Source organism: Pongo pygmaeus, chromosome 2 (assembly GCF_028885625.2).
Source record: "Pongo pygmaeus isolate AG05252 chromosome 2, NHGRI_mPonPyg2-v2.0_pri, whole genome shotgun sequence".
Lineage (NCBI taxonomy): Eukaryota > Metazoa > Chordata > Mammalia > Primates > Hominidae > Pongo > Pongo pygmaeus.
Genome location: NC_085930.1, coordinates 165,320,450 through 165,347,245, shown reverse-complemented (window position 1 = coordinate 165,347,245; position 26,796 = coordinate 165,320,450). Strand labels below are relative to the sequence as shown.

The following is a 26,796-nucleotide window of genomic DNA, read 5'->3' as shown; positions in this document are numbered from 1 at the left end:
GATGCCAGGAGTCATTCAGGTTCTGACATTTTCTAGTTCAAAAGTAAAGACATTTTCACCAAGCTGCCAACCCAGAGTCATGCCAAACCTGATCATGACATCACCTGACTATTGCCTGAATGTGAGAGATGCAAGGGGCCCTACACATTTGGTGCAGCCATTCTCATTTCAAGGAGAGAGCGGAAGTTCGGGACATGAAGAGATGTGGGTGACAGCAGTGGCTGTGTGTGCTTGGAGGCTGGAAGTAGATGGGCCATAAGGGACGAGGCTGCTAGTGGAGGGGGGAGGGATAGAAAATGGGGGAGTCTGCTGTCTCTAACATTGGCCTTGAACAAGACATATCGCCTCTTCCTGACCCTGTTTTCTCATAATGGAGCTGGTGGCTGCAAGGACTAATTCTCCATCTCATGGCTGTGATGATGTTTAGTGAGATCGTCTTTATAAATGATTAATTTCAGCAAATTGCCCACATCTGGGCCATTACTAATGGTTTTGAAGCCATTTGTTTCATTTTTGAATCACAGGTTCGCAAATGAGAGCTACTTATCCCTTTGTGGCTGCATGGAGAGAGATGAGGTGTGTGCGTGCATGTATGCACATGGGTTGTTTGCATGCCCAGACTGTTGAATAAACCCCTCTGTGTACAGACCCTTCTATTTTCTCTCCTCGAGTTCTCCCCTAAGCCTCAACTCTGATAGCATGTGAAATATTACGTTGCCGCACTCCTACCTAAGCTATATCGTCACTCCTAATAGACTCCTGGGAGCAGAGGCAAAGCCATGTGGCCAGCAGTCCCTGCTGATTCAGAGGGCAACCACTTGTCAGCAATTATTTCTTTCTTTCTTTCTCTTTCTTTCTTTTGTTCTTTTCTTTCTCTCTTCCTCTCTTTCTTTCTTTCTTTTTCTTTCTTTTTGTCAGCAATTCTTAAGAAGGATTTTATCCATAAAAATAGGAAACTAGGAAGAAATATTTTTAGACGATTTTGGAAAAATACAAAGGTCTGCTCATTTTTAATGTGTATGCATCATGACATTTATTCAAGTTAGACTTTCCAGAAAGAGTGACATGCCTAAAACACTCTCGTATGTTTAATATTCATACACCATTTAAACTCTATGGGTATTCTGGAGTTAAGATAGTTCACTCTGTTTGTGTTATGCAGAAAAATTGGTAAACTCTTTCAGGGAAAGCTTGCATTTTAAAACCACCTCTCAAGTGTCCTAGGAGGCACTTCATAAATATTTATTATTGCTGCTCTTATGTTGTTATAATAGGTGAGCTAGCTAGTTTATATCGGCCTAAGCAACAAGAATGGGAATCATGAAGGGTGTCATAAAAATAATACCATCCATGTTAAATATTTAATATCGTGTTCTCCTAGTGTCAAAATATTTAGTGCAGTGAGAGCATCACTAAGGCAGAGGGAGATGAGCCAGGACTACATTCTGCACATATGAATGCATTAAAAAGAAGCCCACACAGTTCATTCTTAAGATTCACTGCTTTTGCTCTAGAAAGTTCTCTTGGTTAGGGAGGGGCATAAGGCAAGACTGGCACCCAGATGGCAGGAGTCGAATGGCAGGGAAGCCAGCTCACCCCACCTGCCCTGAGGCCAGCCCTAAGCAGGGCAGATTCTCCTCTTTGGAGCCTTTCCAGTCCAGTTGGAAATGCCTCAGGCCAGCTCCCAGGCCTAGATCTGGGGGCAGCTGCTACCACGTAGATAAGAATCATGGCTGCTGGCACTGGGTACACTAGATATCAGTTCACACATTTTTCTATCTTAATCCATCCAGATAAGACAATGTATTCCAACCCTGATACTGCCTCAGAACCGTCAGAGCAGCATTTGAAAAACACATGCATGTGGAGCTCCTTATTCAAAAGGTCTAGGTTGAGACATGATTATCTGAATTTTAAATCAAACAGGTAACTCCGATGAGCAGCCAGAGTTGAGAAGAAACACCTTTTGAGAGACTCATATAAGTCCTCCAAGGTATTAAGAAGTATTTTACTTTATGACTTTATTTCTTCAAGGACGAAGCATGAAGCAGCTGCCTAAAAGGACACAGAACATTTCCTTGGAATCAGTTTGCATTCCCCAAGAATTAGAGCCTTGAGGATGTGTGAAACAGGGACCCAAAGGCATGGGGGTGTTCTTTCTCTCCTTCACTGCTTAGGTCCAGATCAAACCCTATCTGACAGGGCTGCATAAATTGTCCTCTTGACCTGTGAACAGCCCAGGAAAGCTCCATTTGGATGACGATATTTTACATTAGGTTCAATATGTGCTCAGCTGAAAAATGAGCAAGGGACCACATTCCTCCTCCCTTGGGTTTTCCGTATCTTTCTACCTATATCACTTACAAATACTTGACTCTGTTTGGTTGGCCACATACACTTGCATGATGTTTTGAAAAAAAAATCAACAAAATCACTCCTCAGGGTTCTCCAGAGAAACAGAACCAATAGGGTGTGTGTGTGTGTGTGTGTATACATATAGAGAGACAGAGAGAGATATATTATAAGGAATTGGCTCATGTGATTATGGAGGCCAAGAAATCCCAAGATCTGCAGTTGGCAAGTTAGAGACTCAAAGGAGTTAATGGTATAGCTCTACTCCGAAAGCTGGTAGCCTTCAAGATCCAAGAAGGCTGATGTTTCAGTCTGAGTCTGAAGGCAAGAAAAGATCAATGTCCCAGCTTGAAATGGTCAGGCAGGAATTTCCTCTTATTCACAGGAGGGCAAGTATTTTTGTTTTATTCAGGCCTTCAACTGATTGGGAAAGGGCTACCCACATTAGGGAGGGCAATCGGCTTTACTCAGTCTGTAAGTTCAAATGTTAATCTCATTCCAAAACACCCTTGTAGGTGCACCCAAAATAAAATTTGACTAAATATCTGCACATTCCATGGCTCAGTCAAGTTGACACATCAAATTAACCATGATGTGCCTTTTTTCTTGCAGACATCTTGCCTGCTGGGAAGCATGCCCATTCCAGAGTGAATGTTGGAAGGTAAAGTCAGCCCCTTTCAAGCACACACAGGTGAGCTGGACATTGTGGTGTGTTACCTCCCATGGAATGAATCAGACCAGTCTACTGCTCCTAATATGAGACTTTTGGAGCAAGTCAGTGTGGGCAGATGCTCCTTTCTAACTGTAGAAGCAAGAGCCCTGATGAAACAGCTCTGGGTCTAAACCCAGCCTAGACCCCACGTCACCTGTGTATGTGGTAGGTTCCCCGGTCTCCAACCCTCTTTTAGGACAATCTCTGATGCTGGGCCTCTCTCTATCTCCCCTCCCTACCCCACACTTCTGTCTCTTCATTGATATGCCACTGGAGGAAGTCAAAGAACTGGACTGGGCCTCAGCAATTCATGATTTCTGACTTCAGCTGGATCCTTGCTATTATTCAGTGGACCTTTTGTCATTTCTTAGCAATTGATAATCTCTCCAGTCATTCACTCAAAAATATTTTTGAATACCTGCTACTAGCCAGATACTGTGATCTGCTAAAGGTGCAATAGGAGTGTAGAAAAATAGTCAGTCCCTGCTCTCAGGGAGCATACAGTCAGGCAGACACCATGAGCCAGATGTCCTAAACCTGTCCAAACACCTCAGTCCTCTGTGTTTCCAGGTGATCTCAATGACAATCATAGGGTCATCACTGTGAGAAGTTCCTGGGTCTGTATTTCCAGCCTAGAGATCTCCACAGAGTTCCCCTTGTTCTCTAGATATATGAAGCTGGGAGGTCACAGCTCTTTGGTCACCACTCCCCAACAGTGCTGTCTGCCCTCACAGCTCCCTCCTGTGTCTCCTGTCTCTGAGATTTCAGCTCATCTACCCCCATGCCCAATCCAGGAGTCTGGGCATCCTCCTGCACTCAGGAAGACCTCCTATTCTGTATCCAGAGATCACCAGTCCTATTCATTCTTTCCCCTAATCACCTCCTTCCTCTACATCTTTCATACCACTGCCTCATCATCAACTCCTAATTAATTTCCCTGCCTCCAGCCTCAACCCTGTTCCCTCCATTATAGCCTTCATGTTGCTTCTAATACCTTTGATCAAGTTTTATTCCCGACCCAAGGTTTTCAATGGCTTATCACAAGCTTGAGCAAGGTTTTGATAACTGTTTTTGGCATAGGATGAATTTTTTTCCAAAATGTAATATGAAGCACTAAAAACAAATGAACTATCAAGCTATGAAAAGACATGGAAGAAACTTCAATGTATATTACTAAGTGAAAGAAGCCAATGTGAATAGGCTACATACTATATGATTCAACTATATGGCATTCTGGAAAAGGCAAAACTATGCAGACAGTAAAAAGATAGTGATTTCCAGGAGTTAGAGGAGAGGGAGGGATGAATAGGCAAGACAGAGGATTTTTTAGAGCAGTGAAACTATTCTGTATGATACTATAATGGTAGATACAAGTCATTATACATTTGTCAAAACCCATAGAGTGTACACCACCAATAGTGAACCCTAATGTAAACTATGGGCTTTGGTTGATAATATTGTGGCACTGTAGGTTTATCAGAGGTAACAAATGTGCCACTCTGGTGAAGGATGCTGATAATGAGGGAGGTTATGCATGCGTAGGGATAGGGGTGTATGGGAACTCCTTGTGCTTTTTGCTCAGTTTTGTTGTGGACTTAAAACTGCATTAAAACATAGTCTTTTTTTTAAAATAATAATAATAATATGAGGAAAAAGTGGGCTGCTTTGATGGAAGCTGTGGCAGGTGGAAGGAAGAGAGTGGAGAGAGATGGAGCCTTTGCTCCTCCTTGTCCCCGAAGTGTTTGTTGAGACCTGGGGACCTTTGGATTTGAAGGAATTCCAGAGACATAGAGGACAAGAGCTAAATGGCTTAGCAAGGCAAACAAGGGTTCTTATAATCAGACCTAGCTTTCTTTCCAGGGTCATTTCTTGCTGTTCCCCAATATCCTGTACTCATAATACTCTATACATGTGATCCGTTTCCACAAGTACCTCCCTTCGGTGGAATCTCCCTCTGGAGTCGCCGTTGTTTGCATTGCTTCCTGTCTTAAACCTCTTGCCCTCCCTCTCCACTTGACTTCTCTCTTCAAGTGTCAAGCCAAGTGGCAACCCCTGCTCCCCCATCAAGCTATCCCAAATCCCCCAGGAGACCTTCTTCACGCTTCACTTGCCCTGTACTCTCCATTACGGCATCTGTCAGATATATTATCAGTTTGTTTTTTTGCAAGCCTAACTCCCACTGCACTATGATAAATTTGAGGGCAGACTCCATGCTCTTGTCCTTGTATCTCCTGTAACCAATGTCTGGCTTCATAAATGTTTGCTTAAGGTGAATAAATGAAGGAGTGAATTAATGTAAATTCTACCATTTTTCTCTCGTAAGACAGTTCCACCTCCTATCAGATCGGGGTGAGTTTGGTCACTCTGAGTTTATTTCTTTCCCATGAGTTTTTTGACTTCAAGTCTTGACAATAATGGGCAGTATATTTACAGAACAGGCCAGCCACAGCAACCCACAGGTAGGACTGGCCACATAATATTATTTTTTCCCATTTCTCTCCTTGGCAGGGCTGTGTTCTTTCGGATGTACCATCAGTTCACTCTCAAGTTACTTCACCTTTCTACTCCCATTTACACATTTGCTCTTAGTTCACCAAAAGGAAAGTTGGCAGGGCAAGGAATTTCCGGCTGCCCCTTCTCTGGTAGAGAAGAAAGTCAGAATTGTTAGCTTTAACTATCACTTTTAGAGTATTTCAAGAAAAGAATCTGTAGGTTTCTGATTTCCTGGCAGTTTTACTACTTAATTACTAAGGCCTCAGTTGAACATGGGTCTTGACTGAGCTGACATTCTAAGCCCACAGCAGTAAACCCAGCTCCATTTGGATTTGACAGCTGGGGTCTGCAGAGCCTGACAAATTATCTAAGGCTGGTGCATTATTTCTTTCTATGAATTTCTTTTCTCCTCTGGCTTATAGAGGCAGTTCAGAAAAGTTCTCAAAGAGTGCTTATTCAAGTTGTCAAGCTTTGTTACCTGTTTTGAAGGAAGCAAGTCAGCCCTACGAACTTCCTTGTTTCCTCTTATTTTTCATGCAGTGTCTTATTACAAGTGCTCAGGCTCTTGAAAAAACTTGAAGCTCAAATCAGAACTTGCTGCTCCTGAATCAAGCCTGTTTCAAAGTTCACTAAAATGCCTGCAGCTCATACACAGTCTGCAGTTTTAAAGAAAACAAAAATCAACAAAAACTGGAGACTGGCCTCTGGAGACTGGGATTGCATGGCACCTGAATTTGTTATTGTCTTAAGAGCTTTCAGCTGAGTTTTCTGTGTACTTAATGACTAAACTATTTTCCACCGTAGATACAAGCTTGTAAATAGTTGGCCAATGCTTTTTCACTACATATATTTCTTACTTTACATTAATAGGTAGTTCCTTTCAATAATGAATACTGAATAGTTATTTACTGTAAAGATATTCTTAAAAAAAAACTAAGGTCAGAGTGTCCCTGGTAATGAATCTCCAGGGTCTTTCAAATATGAGTAAATAGTAACAATATCAGAGCCATAAATTAAGCAAATGTCAAATTACCTTAGACTTATGGTGAACAAATACTGCCTTCACCTCCCAAGTCAGATTATTAGGAAGAATCAGAAAAACTCAGACATTGATGGTTTTCAGTGTCTTTGAAATACCCCCTCACACATGCCAGCTCTGAGTCTCACACATCATCAGGACCCTCATGTTGTAGTTGCTGACCCACCCTGGTCACTCCCTCTCATTCTTTGAAAATTTTAGCTCACTTCTCATTGCCACTTTCCAATGTTAGTTTTGCTGTACTTTTTAGTGAGTTCAGTGACCCCAAAGATGATCTTCCCTGCACCTTCACCTCCAAGTTTCTTAACCTTCTCTCTTTCACTGATCTTGTCTTCGATACAACCTCCACCATTCTCTCCCAATGGACACACCATAGACTATGTCACTAACAATAACTGAACCCCTCTATAACCCCAATTTCAAATGTTTCCCTTTTCAATCACTTTCTATCCTTCCAACCACTATCTCTAATGTTTTTGCTTCAACAATTCTTTGGTCCCTCTGGGATATATACTTTATTGATCCTATCCAGTTTTCACAGTCCCTCAGCTCCCTCATTTTAGCTCCTGGCTCATTTTCCTGACTCTAGTCCTCATTTTCCTTTCTACTCAGTTTAAATGCCAACTCCACCATTAAAATAACTGCCCAACACAAGCCCTCAGCATCTTTGCCCTCTTTTTATCATCTTATTTAAAAAAACAAAACCACCTGAACTTGCACAGCTGAACATGTCCAGAAGAAAAACACATAACTATGGACATGGTCTCACTTCAAATTTAATCATACTGATCTTAAGCTGATCCTTAATGCTGTCTTGTCACTGTGTGGCCTAGCCCTGGTCAATTCACTTTTCTTCTCTCCTGCATGTCTTCTCTCCAAACTTCTAACACTTCCTTCTCATCCTCACTAACAGCTGACGACTTTGCTTCTGATTCCCACTGAGAATATAAAAGCAATAGAAGAGAACTTTGACAAAATACCTCCCCCTCCACCACCCCGTCAATCACCCTACTAGCCTCAAAGCCCATGTACTCTGCCTTCTTTCATGTACTCTCTCCTTGTGTGCTTCTCATGTCCTCAACAAATCATTCCAGATATTCTTCTCTCTCCTTCTTCTGCATCATTTTTTCCTCTCAAAAGGATTTCCCCATAAGTGTATAAATATGTGGTCATTTCTTCCACGTGCAAAAGTAACCTCTCTGATCCCACTTGTCTGCTCAGTGCCACTCCATTTCTCTGCTTTTCTTTATAGCAATCATCATCCAAAAGAGTAGCCTTCAGCTTGTCTCTTTCCATTCTCCCAGGTGACCATTCCAATTATGCTTTAAACTTTACCATTCCACCCAAACAGACCTTGTAAAAGTCACTGAGGACCTCCATGTTGCTGAACCCGATGGTCAAGTCTTGGACCCCATCTTGCTTGATGCATGAGCACCACTTGACGGGATTGGTCACCCCATCCTCCATGAAATGCTCACCTGGATTCCAGGACTCCATTTCTTTCTGATTTTTCTCCTGCTGACCTGGTTGCTTTATTTTCAGCTTTCTTTGGCTCCTCCTCACTTTCTCGATTTCTTAATGTTGGATTCCCTAGGTCTTAGACCATGTGCCTCTGTTTTCTATTCTGTCTATACGCACACCCTTAGTGCTCTCATCCAGGATCCGGGCTTAAACAGCATCTACTTGCTGATGATTCCCAAGTTAATACATCTAACTCTCCTTTGTAAATTGGAGCCATATGTCTATTTGCATACTTGACAATTTTTATTGTAGGCCTAATTGATATCTCAAACTTAGTATGTCCCAAATCAATCTCCTAATCTCCCTAAATTTCTCTCTCATTTTTCTACCTCATTTACTCGTGCTTCACCCTTTCTGCTGCTCAGGCAAAAAATCCTTAGAGTCATCTTTGACTTTTCTCTTTTCTGTCATCTTCCACATAGAACCCAACAGAAAATCTTTCAGGTTTTACCTTGAAAACATAGCCACAATCTGACCACTCCTCACTACTTCCTCAGTTACCATCCTGGTCTAGACTTAGGTCACAGGACAGCTCTGATTTGTGTTGAATGGCCGGAATGTCAAGGCTGCCTTTTCCTGGGCCTAAGGGATGTCTGGAGGCCTCAAGCCTCCCCAAGTCTCACAGTCAGATTCCATGACTTCAGATTCATCTTTATGCTGTTAGAATTGCCATCTCTATTTAATCCTTTCCAAATATTGACTGGGAGGAATAACAATTTTTATTTATTAATGCACATTAATGTACATGTGTTTGTGTGTATCTCACCTTGCCCCCCCCAAATATTTAAGGCAGATTATAAAAGTATATAAAATGCATAATAATAATATAGAAAAGTAAGGAAATTAGGCAAAGGGAAAACAAGGATAGATAGAAAAAATTCAGGTGAATTGAGGGAGTGGTGAACTGAACCTATAAAATGCATGCCATGCAGTCCTTCATGCTTGCTAAATGGGAGTGACACATGAGTCCCTTTCTCTGAGGTGTGCTTTAGCATCAGGTTGCCTTATGCTCGATGGGCCCCTATAAGGAATCATGAACACGGTGGCTCCATGGGAGAGGGTCATGATGGGAAGAGAAAGGCTCAAAGGAGAAGTGGGGCAATACTGGCCAGGAAGCCTCCTCCTCATCTGAGACCAGGTCCTGGCCTGGACCACAGTCACTCCCTGGTGCCCTCCCCAGTCTCCCACCTTCCAGCCCACCCCCATGCCACACCCTCAGTACTTACCAAGACCCAAGCAAGAAACTCTGAGTCCTGATTTTCCAAGATTCCTATAATAAAAACAAAGCAACACTTGGTCATCATTTCCTCAGGTGAAACTGTACATGCATAAGTGGACATTGTATCTCCATTTTGGCATGATTCTTGATGAGTCCTGATAGAGGCAGAGCCACAGATGCCGGCATATTGTCAAGACAAGTCTCCCTTGCATGACCACTCAGGCACCAGGAAGCTCAAAATCTGTTCGGGCGCAGCACAGAAAATGTCCCTCACAGAACACAGCTTCTCAGTCTCATATTGTCTTCTTTATTAACTTGTTTACCCATTTACTGGCTTTCTCTCTCCTTCTAGAATGTGAGTTTCTTGAGGGTAAACTTCTTTAACTTATTCACCAACCATTCATTCATTATTTGTCAACTGACCACTTCTCACTACTTCCTCAGTTACCATCCTGGTCTAGACTTAGGTCACAGAATAGTTCTGATTTGTGTTGAATGGCCTGACACACAGTAGAGCCTTAATAAATATTTTTGACTTATTGACTAACAAACTGACTTCTAAAACAGAATATTAGTTCTAATGGATGTGAATTATTAAAATAACAAATATAAAACTATCTTTTAGGTTATTTTAACTATATCCTATATTTATTATAATACATATATATTTAACTATATTATATATATATGTGTGTGTGTGTGTGTGTATGTATATATATATATATATATATATTTAATTCAAGATTACATAAAATTACCACGGGAACATCAGATAGTTCTTTATTCCCAAAAGTTTAAGGAAAAGAAATATATTTTTGCTTTCTAAATAAGGATAGAACTAGGAGCTCTAGTATGCATTTGCCTATAAGTCTTTGTGGAAATCCAGACTCAACCCATTTTTGTCTTCGGACTAGCAGCTGTTAGAGAAAAAAACAAATTCTCAGAGACAGGGTGCCTCATAGCATTAGTGTAAGGGTCCAGAATGGGCAGGCGAAGCTGAAATAACTAACATTGTAGAAAAGTGCACCCTTATCCTCTGATAAGAGGCTCTCATAAAAATACAGTTTCCCTTCTTGCTCCCACATCAAAGGAAACAACACAAATAAAACTTCCAAATCAGTGGCACAGCTGAACTATCCCAAGTTCTCCCTTGATTTGTCATCAGTTTTGGTTTCTTTAGACTTAGCAATTAGTACTCCCAGTTTTGCATCACATGTTTTTCCTCTGCTTATTAATGTTGTCTATAAAATGCCACCTAAGCAACACACTCAATTGCACAACATAATAAAAAATGCATAAAAATGCAAAGAGTTGAAAGACCCGGGCTTTTGACCTGTTGTCACAACTAGTTGGGTGACCTTGTAGGAACTGCTCCCTTTTCTTTCTGGGGTTCAGTTTCTTCATTCGGAAGATGTAGTGTTGATGTCTATGCCATTTGCGTAGCATCACTGTTTGTAGGGCCAGAGCGTGAGAATGTGTGCTAAAGTGTTACACTGTAAACAAATGCAAGACCTAGTGATTTCTGGTGCTTTCTGACTACTACCCTCCAACAGACATTGTGCTAAATTTTCCCACATGAATTGGACATGTCCAACTGGAAGAAAACTGTTGCATAAAGATGCATGTGGAAAATATTTTGAACCACTAAATGGGAGAAAAATAATTGGATTGCTCCAGTGAAAATAATTTTTATAAGGAATTGTTCATTTAGTAGCTTTTCAGAAATCAATAGATGTACAGAGAGAAGACTTTTCTTGGTAGTCCAAAAGTCTACTGATTTTAAGGGGTAGGAATCTAGAGCAAATGCTATATTGTAGGGAGAATTTTTTTAAAAAGTCATGGAGATACAGAGAAGAACAAGGCATGGTGCTGTACCCTCAAGGAGCTTAGAGTCCAGTGAGGGACACAGAAAAACCAACATGTAATTCCAGTAACATGGGATACATCCTACCGTGGAGATCTTTGGGAACACGTGAGGTGGCGGCTTCCTCAGGCTTATATTTGCATAACTTTGTAGGTATCATGGAGAAAAGGATCTAGAAAAAGGGTTTTCATGTATTTTTAATGTCTTTCAGTAGGGAGAAGTGACTTGTAGAAAACTCTATAGAGCAAGACAGTTCTAAGGCTAAGTCTCTGTAGTTCAGAGATTTTTCTTTTTTTCTTTTTTTTTTTTTTTTGAGACGGAGTCTCGCTCTGTCGCCCAGGCTGGAGTGCAGTGGTGCAATCTCGGCTCACTGCAAGCTCCGCCTCCCGGGTTCATGCCATTCTCCTGCCTCAGCCTCCAGAGTAGCTGGGACTACAGGCACCCGCCACCGTGCCCGGCTAATTTTTTTTATTTTTAGTAGAGATGGGGTTTCACTGTGTTAGCCAGGATGGTCTCGATCTCCTGACCTCGTGATCCGCCCGCCTCATTCTCCCAAAGTGCTGGGATTACAGGCGTGAGCCACCGTGCCCCGCCAGTTCAGAGATTTTTCTAACAAACTCAAATAAGACAAAGTTATATCACTGGGTACTTAGCAACATCTCAGCACCCATTTTCCTTATGACAGTCCTATTTTCCTTATGGCAGTAACTGAAGATAATGATCACTCTGTTATGGGTTTTGAAGACCAAACAAGAGAACTGTCAGCAAAAACAAACTGCAAACTAGCAAGTACTAATGGCCCATTTTCTTGCCACTGTTGTTTAAACACCCAAGATGGCCTTTCTGGAATGAAAGCCTTACAAGATTTTAAAATGTAAGAAAAGTTCAATTACAGACTAATACTGCTATAGTGGTGATAGGTCCCCACCTTAAGCCTTGATATTTTTGTTTCCCTTAACTCTTTAATACTTTGAATTCTTTTTCTAAATACTTTCATCCTCTAGAGAGAACAGTTATGAAATTCAGGTGGTCACTTTTAAAGTGAGAGGCATTTTCTCTGCATGAGATATATCTGGGTCTCTATGTGCATTGCCCTAACTTTGTCCAGATTTAAGTCTCTTTGTGAAACGTGTACCACTTAAGGCACTCCCAGCACAGGATGGTGCCACTCACTTTGCAGCTGGAGAAGGTAGGAGGAACTAGCTACCTCCAATTCAGGGCATGAAATCCCAACACGATTTCTGCTATTCCAAATGGCACATCTGCATCCTCCTGTCTCTATCCATGTTTATGCAGTACTAAGTGAAGATGTAGCTATTGTCCAGTTACTCTAAGCCACTTAAGATCTGCTGTGTAATAGAAGCCCAAATACTTGACACATTTGATCTAATGATTTCAGTAGCTTGTTTGTGTGGCTTTAACATCAAATAATGACCAAGTTTACTAATCATGCTGGGCTATAACACATACCCTGGAACCTTTATCTCACTCATGTAGAATTTTCACAAATACCTCATAATCTTATGTGACATTGTGCAGAAAAACAACTTTATATGATCTCATTCTATTTCTTAATTCCTCAGTGTTCCCATAAGTGAGGCTACATAAAAATTCTGTAAGCACATCAAATTGCCAATTAGAATGAATTATTTTTCCATTTGATTCAAAACTGTTTCACTGCACAGGTTTAACTATTTTATCTATGTCAGAGATATCAGAAACAAGTCTCACCATGTTCATTTTTAGTATCTGCTCCTGTTCAACTCAAAATAAAAGCTCCTCTTTCTCAGGTGAACCTGAACTGCTCTGCTGCTAATATTAGAAACAAATGACATAAATGTGGAGGCACAGAACACTTAGTTTTGTCAGTCAAATTTTGGAAATCCTACAGCGTCAGTAAAGAGTTATGTGGAGAAGGGATATAGCTTCTTGAGAGCTCAAAGGTTGTGATTCCCCTTTCTTTCTGAAGGCAGACTCTCCACTCAGTGAATACATGGCTGACCTTATTTCAGGACAATGATTTGTTCCATGGCAGAGGCACTGAATGTAATTCCTAGCCTCACTTTATGGAGCATCCACCAGGCTTTTTTTTTTTTTTTTTTTTTTTTTTGCTTTTAAGGCAATACTGGAGTAGTGAGAACCGAAATCAAGCATCACTTAGGCTCAGTTTTGCAGGCCACTCTGATGCTCACAGTTTCTTTACAAATCAAAGAGGCTAAAAGCAGAAGATTAGTAACCCAAATTTGTTTTAAATGGCTTGTTTCTCGACGTACGTATCTTAGACTTTATTCACAGTTTTAAACAGCTGAGAAAAGTAGCTTGCAAAAATATGTGCCTTGCATTTGACCAAGCAAGAAGCATATGCATGGGGCAAAATCCCCGATTTAAAGGTTGACGTAACAGGGACAGCTGGAAAGCATATGCAAGGGGCTCCAGCAGCTGTGTCAGGCTGGCAGAAACGAGCTGGGTTTGACCTGGTTTTCATGTGGTCAGAGAATTACATCATTTGCTGTCTCACTCTATTTGAACATCTTTCTGATCCTTCTAAATCATACTCTGCCTTACCTGGAAGTTACTAATCAAATATGAGATTTGGGTTTTTTTTTTTTTTTAAGAAATGCACATTTAATAATGTACATGAGCAGAAATCATGTGCATTTGCCAGCCAGCTGGTTTTGATAGTTACAAGGTAACACACATTTTGACAGCCATGAAGGTGGCTACAAATAGTAATAACATTTTCTTATGAGGGCACTGTTCATCATTGTTGGTAAGTAAATAATGACTCATTTGGGATTCAACAGGCACATAAATGATTTAGCCAGGCATTTTGAGGACAGACATTGACAGGTGGCACAAGGAAATTTTATTCTTACCTTTTTAAAAATAGCAACAAAGTAGAACAGGATTCTTCCAGATTCTTTGATTTAAAAGTTTAAGTCATTTGTTAATTGCAAATTCCGACTAGGTTCTTATTAATTTTCTTTGGACAAATAAAACACCTGATGATCTGTATCTTTCTAGAAAAGTCTAGAGAATTGTGGAAAAAAGAGACTTTCCTATAATTAATTAATTAGGTCAAAGGAGATGTACCAAATTTTACCTATGTACCAGGCCTCAGACTAGGCTGTGAGCCTGGGCTGAGTGGCAGATAGTTGCTGCTCTCGTGGAGCTTATGTCATAGGAGGGGAGACAGGTATTAAATAGATTAATTATTTGATTATAATATTAAATAAAAGGACAGTAGGCCCTAAATACAAAATTGGGACCCTGAGAAAGCTGACCTAATATGCGTGGTTAGGAAAAGCTTCTCCAGGGAAGTAATATTTAAACTGAGATCCAAAGGAAGAGTAGGAAGAAACTTAGTAAGGAGAGCAGGGATCAGCATTTCAAACAGAGTAAACAGCATGTGCAAAGGCTCAGAGACTGGAAGAAGCATGGGTAATTGAAGAACTGAAATACATTCTAGGCAATAGAGGAGGGGAGAACAAAGGGTTGAGTGGTTCTACATGAGTCTGATAGGGTGGCAGGAGCCAGATCAAACAGTGCCTTAAAGATTATGTTGCAGATTTTGACCTTAATATGGAGTAATGGAAGACGTTAGCAGGGAAAATGGGTTGAAGGAAGGTAAGAAGAGGAGCTAGATGGCTGCTTAGTTAATCCTGACGAGAAATGGTGCTACCTTGAAATCAGATTTAGTGGAGTGGAGAGGATGGGGAAGATTCCAGATATCCCCAGCAGGTAAAATCTACAGGACTTGGTATTTTGATTGAATATGAGGGTGAAAAAGGAGGAATAACAGGCCATTCTCAGGTTTCTGATTTGGTCAGCTGGGTGAAGAGGGGTGCTTTTCACCGAAGTAGAGTGTTCATTGGGGACATTGGGGAAACAACAGTTTTGAATCTTTGGGCAATCTCGTGGGGACTGAACATCCATGAGACATCCAAGGTTAATTGTCTAGAACTCAGAATGGGGAGAGGGATTTTCTGAGTGTCCAGGGTAACAGGCACCATGGGCTGGGTCAGCGGCCGAGGGAACCGATTCTGTTAGTGAAGAGGGCCCAGGATAGGGCCTTGAGGAGCTCCAGCACCACAGATGATGGGGAGGAAGCTGCATCGGCAAAGAAAATTGAGAAGGGGCGGCAAAGGTGTACAGGGAGATCAGGAAAGTGTCTGTGGAGAAGCCAAAGCAGGGGATGGTTTCAGCAGGGAGTGAGTGGGCAGCAGTGTTGAAGAGCACAGTGAGTGGGGTGGAGAAAGTTTAGCTTTGTGGGGATGGCTGTTGACTTCTGTGGCAGCCATTTCAGTTGTGTCATGGATGGGAAGCCGGGCTGAGTGGGCCAAGGAGAGGAAAGGTGTAGAAATGGTGTTCACCAGATGTGTGTGACCTTGGGCAGGTTGCTTGGCTTTTTAAAATCTCTTTCCTCATTCATAAGTGGAGGTAATCATAGCACACTACTTTTGTTGACAGTTAAGTGAGAAAATATAAATGCAGTACCAGTCCTAGCATATTTCAGTGTTCAATTAGTGTTAGTTGCTTTCTGCCTTTCTTATTTCTTAAGAAAAGCGCTATTTTAAACACTGAATCTGGTTCTGGTATGGGTACAAAATCTGGTAGAAGGCTGCCTCTGTGACTTTCAAGATCCACTTCCCCGACCTAATGATCCTCTCAGTTGCCCTAACCATCTTCCAGCCTAGATAAATTTGTGCTTAGACATTGCAAAGAGCCTGAATCTATTATATGTGAATTGTAAGTTATTTTGCTAGAGTCACTAGAAAAAGTGGGAATGAGAGGATGAAGATAGATAAAAGAGGCAAAGAAGAAGGTGGCACTTTGGAGAAATGGTAGAAGTCTGAGGTGTTTAGAACTGTTTCCATGATCACCAGAGCAGGGAAAATGGAGCTGTGACATAAAGTTGTGTGGATATAACCATACAAACTTGAGTGTTCTGTGGAGGTGGGGCTTGAGAAGTACCCACTCATGTCTACTTAGCCCTTAAATAAGAGCTATTCTTTGCTTTTCCTGTCTCAAGCATCTAAGGCAGCAGAAAAGCTGGACATCAGTAACTCAAAAAGTCTTAAATCAGAAGAATCTGGAACCTCTGTCTCAAGGGCATATAATTTGCGGATACATAAACTTGAATGGGAAAAATACATCTTTATTTTTCACCACCTTTTAACTGAAAGTTAGCATATCCTTCCATTCTCAGTGTAGGCAAGAAACCCCATAAGTATTCATGTTACTGTCTGTGACTTTGACACCATCAAAAACTACAGGTGTTTTTGTATCACTTCGAAGTTGGAGACATCAAAAAATCATTGACGCTCACCATTTACACTCATTACCACTTGGAAACTGTGGTAATTAACCCACACCTAGAACTTGTTAATACATTAATAAAGAAGTGTATGTATTACTAGATCACAGATTTGGTTTTTACATATTTTGAACTATATTTCAAATTAACTGGAATCCTGTGTATTTTATGTAATGTTATTTAAAGCTCTTTCCACAAAATGAAGGGAAAGCCTTCTCTGGCATTCACTTTGTGATGAGAGCTGTAATTAGTTTTCACTGTGATGAGTTTTCAAAGGCAAAAAAACAAAAACAAAAAAAATCTGAGGTAGGACTTCTATGCCTTATATCTTTCTTATTCCATTTACTGTGGGTGAATATCTCACTTTCTCTTTAGAAAGCAAAGTCAGCAATGTAGCAGAGACTGAGGAATGAGCCTGACTGAGGAGGAGGGTGATATTTAAATATACACTTAATCAAAAGTAAATGCTTTCAGCCATAATGCATTAGTCTGCCTTTCATTTTCCCTGACAGAGGAACAGAAAATTAATGCCTGTTTCTCTATGTGCCATGTCTTTTACATCTGCAGTCAGAGTGCGATATATCACAGTGCATCTTATGCTTATTGTGTACGAGATTATTTCCCCTTCCAGACTGAGATCCATGAGGCCAGGGATTGTGTCTAAGGTGTCTGCATATTCCCACCACCTAGCACAGTGCTGGGTGCATAACAGCTGTTCAGTGATGCTCACAGTGGGTGCTGTAATGCTATCGCTTTGCTGTGGATAAAGAAAGTATTGCTACTCACTTGCGACTTTCTTCTTGGCCAGGGAGGCTCTCTGGTTTGCCAGAAGACACGGGGCAGTTGAGTGCAGTGATGAAATGCAGTATAGTGCGGCAGTGCCTCTATCACTTACTATCAGCAAAAGCCTTGGGAAATGTATGGAACCTCTCTGTGTCCCATCTGTTACATAGGGATAATAATAGAAACTACTTCATAGGGTTGTTGTGAGGATTCAATGTGAGGGTTGCAGCATTTAAGATAGGGCTTGGCACATGGTAAATGCTCTGTAAGTACAAGCTGTTATTAGACAAACACAGATTGAATCCAAGCTCTGCTCCTGGTACTTAGGGGCAACTCATTTCACCTTATTTCAGAAGACAGATTCCTGCCTCCATAAGTGAGTTTCTAACCCTGCTTTGAGTGGAGGAACATCGTAAACATTGTGGCCTTTCTTTTAACCAGCATAGGCGTTAGGACTTCTTCTTTTAATTTTACAAGAGGCTGGAGCTCGTGAACCTGCTTAGCAGGATGCCTTCTATCCCCACTCAGACCCTTCTTGTCCCTCTACCTTTCCAGTTAACTGTGGTCACTGTTCCAATGGAAGAGCCAAGTCCCAGGTCCCAAGTGTTTGCAACCTTAGAGCTTGGGGCTGAGGTGAAAGGGGGAACCCTACCATGGTCTATTCCTATGTTCAGGCTTGACCCTACTTTTTAATTCTAGTAACTCCAGCACTTTAGACCACCTGCTGGTCACCTCATCTGAATCTTCAGTGCATATTTCAAATTCAGAATGTCAGTCTGTGGGTCAGCCCCCATCAAAACAATGAAGCTCAAACCTGGATATTTTGTCTTCTTCCTCTCCCTTGGTCTCTACAGCCAGTCAGCAAATCCTGAAGAGCCAGCAAATCCAGAAGAGCCAGCAAATCCAGAAGAGCCAGCAAATCCAGAAGAGCCAGCTTCCTTCAGCACCACCCTGACTTCTTCACAGCCACTACTAGGTCAGACTCTGGTGACAGATAGCTCCTGGCCTGCTCTTCTGCCTCTAGATTCAATCTTGTTCTCTCTCTGATCTCTGATCAGCCTTACCACTTTCTTTTTATGTAGCCACTATTATTCATGCCCTGTTACCTTTCCTCAATTGCAAAGTACTCGATTGTAGACTCCAAGCCTGATTTATATTTGTCTTCCTCGTAATACTTAGCACCATGGAAGTGCGACTCAATACTTCAGTGACTAAATGAACGATCCAATAAAAGTTTGAGAAGCCTTTCTTAACTTTCTGATGTGGAGCCCACAGTTAGATATTCTATTTTATTCCTCTTTCTTTTACGTTTAGATTGACTATTACAATTCAGTTGTCTTATTCACTGTCATAGTACAATAAGGCAAGACAGAAGGCATTCATATTTTAAAAAAGGAAATAAAACTGTCTCTCATTGAAGACATGATTGTCTATGTAGAAAAAAATCCCAAAGAATCTACAAAAATATCCTAGAACTAATAAGTGAATTTAGCAAGTTTGTGAGATATAAGATCAAGATATAAAAGTCAATTGTATTCCTAGGAATAAATTACTGATTGGTATTCAAAATTTAAAAGAGCAATACTATTTATAATAGCAACCTCAAAATGAAATATTTGTTTATAAATTTATTAAAATATGAGCAGTCTCCATATACTAAAAACTAAAAAACATTGAAGAAAGAAATGAAAAAAGACCTAACTAAATAGAGAGGCATATCATTTTCATGGACTGCATGACTCAATATGGCTAAGATGTTAATTCCCCTCAATTTGATCAAAGGACTAAATATTATCCCAATTTATATCCTAGCAAAATGCTCTGTAGACAGCAACAAAGTGATCAAAAATGTATATGGTAAGATAAAAGAACTCAGATATTCAAAACAATGTGAAAAAGAGTAAAGCTGGAGGACTCATACTATCTGATTTCAAGATTTAATATAAAGCTACAGTAATCAAGGCAGTGTGGTATATGTTAAAAGGAACAAAGCACATATAAATGAAACAGAATAGACAGTAAGTGGAACAGAATAGACAGGTCAGAAATAGCCCCACACAAGTACAGTTACCTAATTTTTGACAAAGGTGCAAAGGTGATTAAATGGAGAAAGGATTGTTTATTCAACAAATGGTGATGGAGCAAATGAAATAATTGTTCATATGCAAAAACATTGAACCTTGACACAAACCTCACATCTTATACAAATATTAATGAAAAGTGGATTATAGATCTAAATGTAAAATATGACACTATAAAACTTCTAGAAAAATGGGAGAAAATATGTGTGACTTTGGGCTTGACAAAGTTTTTAGATATGACATAAAAAAGATGATCCATTAAAAAATTAAAAATTGGACTTTATAAAAATTTACGACTTTTGTTCTGAGAAAGATACTATTAAGAGAATGAAAAGACAAGTTACATGCTGAAAGAAAATATCTGCAAAAACTCATTTAAAAATAGCCAAAGTACTGAACAGATACTTCACCAAAGAAGATATCTGATGGCAAATAAGCATATGAAAAAAATGCTCAACACCATTAGGAAAATATAAATTAAAACCATAATCAGATACCACTATATACTTATTAGAAAGTGTAAGATAACAAACAAACATACTAAGTACTGGCAAAGAACTTAGGAATTCTTTGATTACTGATTCCATACAGATTCCATACTCTGATTCCATACAGAGCAAATGGAATCTCATTCCATTGCTAGTTGATATGCAAAATGGTACAGCCCACTTTAAAAAACAGTTTAAAGGTTTCTTACAAAGTTCAACAATCTATACCATGTGACTCGGCTATTCCATTCCTAAGTATTTACCAAAGTGAATTAAAAACTTACATTCACGCAAAAAAACTGTATATAAATAATCATAGCAGCTTTATTCACAAACACCAGAGGTTGAAAGTCCCCCAGATATCTGCCAACGGATGAATGGATTAACAAATTTGGGTACATTCATACAAAGGAATACTACTCTGCAATAAAAAGAATTAAAGGCATTTTGCTAAGTGAAGGACACCAAACTCAAAAGGCTACAATATTGTATGATTCCACTTACATGACATTCTAGAAAAGACAAAACTAGAGGGACAGAAAGCAGGTGTGTAGTTACCAGGATTTGGAGGTGGGGAGAGCTTGACTACAAAGTGGCAGTATGACGGAATTTGAGGGCTCATGGAACTGTTCTGAATGGGCAATAGCATGACTTTGTGCATTTATTAAACTCCATACCACTGTAGAAACACAAAAAGTGAATTTCACTCTATGCAAATTTAAAAATATCTACCAGAATGTTGGAGGGACCCAAGATGAAATACAGACTATGAGAAATGAATTTAACTGTATTACAGATTAATGGCATACCACACTGAAGGAGATGGGGGCAAAGCACCTGACAAATAATTTTGGAAAACAGTCTTTTGACTGGCTATTGTAAAGCTAAGAGCAACAATAACAAAAAACTATACACAAACACGGTACTCTACCTGGCAAATTTGTTTTTCACAGGGTTATGAGTTAACAATTCTGAAACTAGAGTTGACTACTAGGGTTGACAAATAAAAAATGTAGTAAGGAAGCCTTGAACAGTAGACCCAAAAATTAAATAAAAGCAGAAGAAAACTGAAGATCTCTTGAAGCCAACATCCTTTTATTATTTAATTTCATTTTATCTACAAACGTTCTCACATTGCCAGAACATTGGTTTTGGTTTGTTTCTGTTTTTTGTTTGTTTTCTTTTCTAATCCAGCACATGCTTACTCAGTAGCTACTAAGATGCATCAAGAGCTAGTAAATGACTTTGAAGTTAATGATGCTCTTTCTCTCCAGAAGAATAACATTGAATACAGTTGGCCCATGACTACTTTGAGCCCTGTTATATATGACAAATGCTTGGTCAGGCTAGAGTTCTGGTTTTAGTTTATCTTTATTCTCGAACCTCTACTTTGATCTTTTTATTATTCTTCATTTTTTAGTTTGTTGTGTCTCAAAAGTGAAGGTACTGTATATATCTCATTGTGTGCAGTGACCAGCAGTGAAGCGGTGTCTGACTAGAGTGTCAAGCATTGTGCCTTCTCATAGTGACTAGGAAATACCTGCAACCAGCAGTGAGAATTGCCCTTCTAAATGCAGAGGTCCCTTGGTGCCAATCCTGATTTTATTTGATATAAAAGGAAAGCTCCTTCCCATAAACACATGAAAGGGAGGAAAGGTGAAAAGACTGTCCTCTCATGATACAGCAAGGCACCAGATGAATATATTCATTAGGGCCTTAAGATAAAACCTGATTGAATTTCTCTCGAAAATGAAATCAAAGCTACCCCTCCTTGGGCCAGGGCGAATTTTTACTACTGCAAATAAGTTTTTTAATTGACTTCAGGCATTTTTAATTAATCACTGCATGGCAACTATAGAATCCTATGAAATAACCTTACTTTATGCATTTGTGAATTAATCCATCCCGGAAAATTAAAGTAATTAATTCCAGTTGGTTAAAATCACTGCTGATACTTTATTTGAGTTGAATGACTTGACTGGTTCTAAGCAAGATTTAGATGGCAGAATTTCAAGGCTAGAGCCCAATATTGATGGCAGAGTAGCTGGTGCTCTGAGAATTCTTTGGTGCAGCCCTAAAGAAGTCAATTTTCAACTTTAGTGTCACCATATAATGAGAGTGAAAATCATTATGTAAAGTAGGTGCTTCCTACACTGTGGCTGGTTAGTCACAACTCCAATTATGCCTAATTTTTGGACAGTATAATGCCAAACTGAACAACTGAGTAAAGCTTTGTATCTACTTTGAATCCATTAATTAGAATGTTTAGCGTCTATAAGCACGTCTCTGACTTTTGAAATGGAAAATTACAACCAATCATAATATATTTTTTCTTTTTCACTTAGTGGGTGAACATAAACACATACTTTATTTTGCCTATACCTGAACTCAGGTTCTTTATTTTTTTTATTATTTTTTTTTTATGGAGATGGAGTCTCACTCTGTCACCCAGGCTGCAGTGCAGTGGCACCATCTCGGCTCACTGCAATCTCTGTCTCCCAGGTTCAAGTGATTCTCCTGCCTCAGCCTCCTGAGTAGCTGGGATTACAGGTGTGCCCCACCACACCCAGCTAATTTTTGTATTTTTAGTCGAGAAGGGGTTTTGCCATGTTGGCCAGGATGGTCTCGAACTCCTGACCTCAAGCGATCCACCCACCTCGGCCTCCCAAAGTGCTGGGATTACAGGCATGAGCCGCTGCGCCCAGCCCTCTAGGTGCTTTTATACACCATTCATACACAGAAGCACAGGCAACCATTCTGAGTAGGCACTCTTGTGCCCATTTTATCCACAAGAGAGACGGAGGCTGCGAGAGGTTAGGTAATGGGCCAGGGTCCCGCACATCCAGCAGGTTGCAGAGATGGCATGGAGTATGGTGTGATGTTGAAGTGTGTGGTCTTCCTCTGCCCCTTGCTGCCTTCACATGATCCGTGCATCTGGAGTGACCCAATTCTTAGCTATTCCCTAGAGAAACAAGTAGGCCTAGAAGGGCCCTGAGACCTGGGGATAGGGTCCCTGCTGAGTTCGGCCATTTTTGGAGGCCTAGAGAAGGAGAAAAATAAAAGTTTCTGCTGCCTGAGCTAGCTCATGCACACCCCCTCCCAGCGCCTCCCTGTTTCTTCCGTGTCCCGCCACCACCGTCCGCCGCTGCACCCCCTCCCCCGTCACCTTCCACAATCTCTGTGTGATTGATGCCATGGCAGTGGTGGGAGTTGGTGAACTGTCACTCATCTCAGTCCTTCCCCATCAGCCCTCAGCCAGAAACAACAGGGTAAGAAAATAGAGCAGAAGGAAATTAACAACTCACATTGGTTCAAAATTTATCAGAACTTATTTCATCCTGTTTTGCAGTTTTGAAAAGAGAAGAAAATGAAGTTATTTGTGTGCTCTGCTGATTGCAGATAGGAAGAGCAATGTGGCTGGAAGAGATCATGCTCTCAGCTTGCGGCATGTGGGGTTAAGTGTTTGAGAAGGGGAATGGAAAGGAACACTCGGAAGAACTGAGGTAACATTGCCTAAAAAGGCTGAATCAATAGTGACTTTCAGCACAATTCAATTCAATGAACACACTGGAGCTGCTATGAGCAAGGAGCTAAGGACATAAACTTTAATAGACCATATCTCAAAGGTTGATTATTCATTCATGCAATTCATATTTATTGAGCACTGTTCCAGGTGCTAGGGTTATAGCAGTGAACAAAACAGGCCAAGTTCCTGACTCATGAGGCTTACATCCTAGTGGGGGAGACCCATGGTAAACAAGTAAACACAGAAATAACTTCAATGAATGATAGGTGCTATGAAAACTTAAATGCAGGAGAAAGGCAAAGAAAAGGTGGCCAGAAACAGCTTCACAGAGGAGATGCATTTGAGCGGGGACCTGGAGGAAGGGACAGAACCAGCCTTGGAAATACCTTGGGGAAGAGAATTTCAGGCAGAGATAACATGACCTTGAGGTAGGGACAAGGTTGAGGAGCAGAAAGCAGGTGAGTCTGCTGAAGTTTGGTGTGTGAGGGGAGAGCAGGACCAGATGAGGTTAGAGAGAGAGAGACAGGAGCCAGGTTGCTAGCAACCAGCTTAACCCCTCTCAATCACGACAGAGTAGACAGAAAAGATCCAAAAGCTGCTACAGACTCTATGTGAAGAGTGAATAAAATAGAATTGTATAACAGAGAGGGAATTAACCTTTGCTAGAGGACTTTTAGAAGAGCAGTGATACTCTGTGGATTAGGTTAGGTAACCTTCACTTGGGGCCAGGTCACACTCCCATACTGGTGAGGGTTTTGGTATTTGGAACCTAGGCATCGCCTTGTTGTACAGCTCTATGTGCCTAATCTCCCTTTCCCTATGGAATAGTTCAGTGGTCTTGTCTCAGGCTCCCTACTTCCCGTCTGTACCCCTGCCCTTTTTAATGGTATTCTCTCCTGCCCCTTTGATCCCAAGTACCTCCAGTTCTCAGGTTCTATCTCTTTTCTCTTCATCAAATTCTGCTCTGAGGAAAGTCAGAGTAACCAATTCTCACTAAAATGTTAAGTGACCAACATGACAAGGTGCTGACTGGGGTGGGGAAAGAAAGGGGAGATTAGCATCCCATCATTAGGATTCTCTGGATTAGGAAGAATGTGTCTTTGCATTTGCATCTGCTTGGAATGCTTTTCTCACATGTTCTTATTCAAGATCCAGCTCCAAAATCCCCCTTTCCAAGGGGGGTTCCCCAGGAAGAGCTGGTGACTTCTTTCACTGCTGTGCTCAGACCTCTCAGTTCTGCCCTTCTCATGGTTCTTTGTGTGTCGTCTGCAAATCTGTCTCTCCCACAAGCTTGTGTGCTTCTTGAGGATAGATTCCAGTCCCTAGTGTGATGCCAGGCCACGCAGACTGACTGACCAAGGAGCTGGGGAATGTCATAAGAGCTGCACTTACTTTGACCATGATAGGCTATGGTTTTCACAATGAGGATTGAGGTAATGCTTATTAGAAGCCCCATTCTCCTCTACAGTCTTGTATTCACTATAACTTCTATTTCTTCAATTTTATAAATATTGCTCTCTGAATTTATACCAATGTAAGATGCATTTGCTAATAAATTTCATCTTTTAAAATGCAGATACTCCTAACAGAATTAAGCCTATTCATTTTTACAACATTTATGGTGTATCTACTCTGTGCTATACACCGTCCCATCACTCTCACCAAGATACTAACGGGCTTACAAAAAAACTGCTGTTTTCTTCCATATATTGAATCAAGAGCTCCAAGTCAAGACCTGATAATTCTACTTTTAATAATCAACCTAAAAGAAAACTTCAGAAATGTGAAATTAGGTTTATGTACAAAAATATGGATCATAGTAGTTATTTATAAGGTTGAAAGGAAGAAAACTATTCAGTAATACGAGATTCAAATTGTTTTGTCAATAGGATGTGTTATTATGTAACTATTTGAAATTATGCTTAAAAGAGTATTTTATTAAAACAAGAAAATGCTTGCATTACCATGTTAAATGAAAAAAAGCAAGATAAAAATTTGGTTTCAGTATGATCTTTAAAAATGCATAGATAAAAAAGCCTAAAAATAGTCACTAAAAATATAAGTAATGGTTGTCCACCTAGGTGGTAAAATAGTGGTTGATTTTTAGTTTTTACATATTTATATTTTCTAAACTTTTTGTTCTGAGCACATATTGCTTTTGTGATGAGAAAGTCATTGTACTGAGAAAATAGAACCACCTCCTCTCAGTTGCTAAGGTCAACTACACAAACGGAATGGGATGAGACGGGGCAGGACCACTTTATGGGTAAGATGAACCCTTGTGAAGATGGACACAGAGGGCTGGGCTGGCAGTCTGAGGGCTCTGGCCCCTGCAGTAATAATCAGGAAGACTGGATAGCAGGAGGTGGGAAGGCATAGAAGACATGTTTTGGGGTGGTTTCATCTCGCCTAGGCTGAGCCTAAGATGGGACCATGACTTCTCAGGGTTTGGACAAATGGAACAAAGGCTCTTGTCCAAGACTGATTGCGTGGCTCAGCAGGAGCCCCTCACTGTGCCTGCTTTTTACAGGTAGAGGGAGCTTCTAACCTCAGCAGGGTTCATATTTCTCTTGCCATTTTTTTAAGTTAAGTCTCAGTTAGAGGAGTTTATCACCATCTAGCAATGTTAACTTGCCATTCATTACTAGGTGCTGAGCCTTCTAGGCTTTTCGAAAGTTTATAACTGAGCTCTCTTGAGCTTTGCTCCTGAATCTTCAGTACATCTCTTTTACGGCTGATACCTTCCTTTCTTTTCATTTTCCCAAAACAGATACATGCAGCATCAAAGCCATCAAATTGTTTTGCATCAAGTAATTTCTGGCCACTCTCCCTCCGCTCCTTCCTACTCCCAAAAAAAGATTTTAAGTAAAACTGGAGAAAGGGAAGTATAGTAGTGGGAGGCTGGAATCAGCAGCAAGGACCTCTGGCTTTGGGGCTGGACTTCACCTGTCGCTTGCACCAGGACATACCAGGATGCACTGGGATGCTGGGATAGTTGCTTAACTTCCCCAAGCCCCAGTGTCTTCATGTATAAAATGTGCACACATTTAATGCTTGCCTTAACCTATTTATCTCACAAAAAGTAGTTGTGAGATAAGGCATGTGAAAAGGTTTGCAGAGCTTTAGATTCTTTACCTACATTAGTTATTAACATGATAATAACTATTGAGATTAATTGTTCAGAAGGTGCTGCATAAGCTGAAACAAGTGGGGGACAGACAATCCATCATTTGTATGTTGTCAAGGGGAACAATAGCCTTCAGTTCCATGGACTGATGGACAGACTTTGTAGTAAAATCAAATTATTCACACTGTTAAGAACTCGGTTGAAGCATTCTGTGTAGCCAGTTATGCAGTAAAGAAAAAAAAAACAGACTAAGAACAGACTAAGAAATATTTTT

The 26,796-nt window shown here is 40.5% G+C and overlaps 1 protein-coding gene across 3 annotated transcripts in view; it reads right to left on the bottom strand.

Moving 5' to 3' along the window:
• Positions 1–26,796, bottom strand: part of KCNAB1 (potassium voltage-gated channel subfamily A regulatory beta subunit 1) — a 487,064-nt gene that overhangs the window by 110,275 nt on the left and 349,993 nt on the right. For all 3 annotated transcript variants that reach the window (XM_054480674.2, XM_054480675.2, XM_054480676.2), the window contains one exon: positions 9,344–9,387. In XM_054480674.2, coding sequence (XP_054336649.1) covers positions 9,344–9,387 — 44 coding nt within the window. The remainder of the gene's footprint in view (positions 1–9,343; positions 9,388–26,796) is intronic.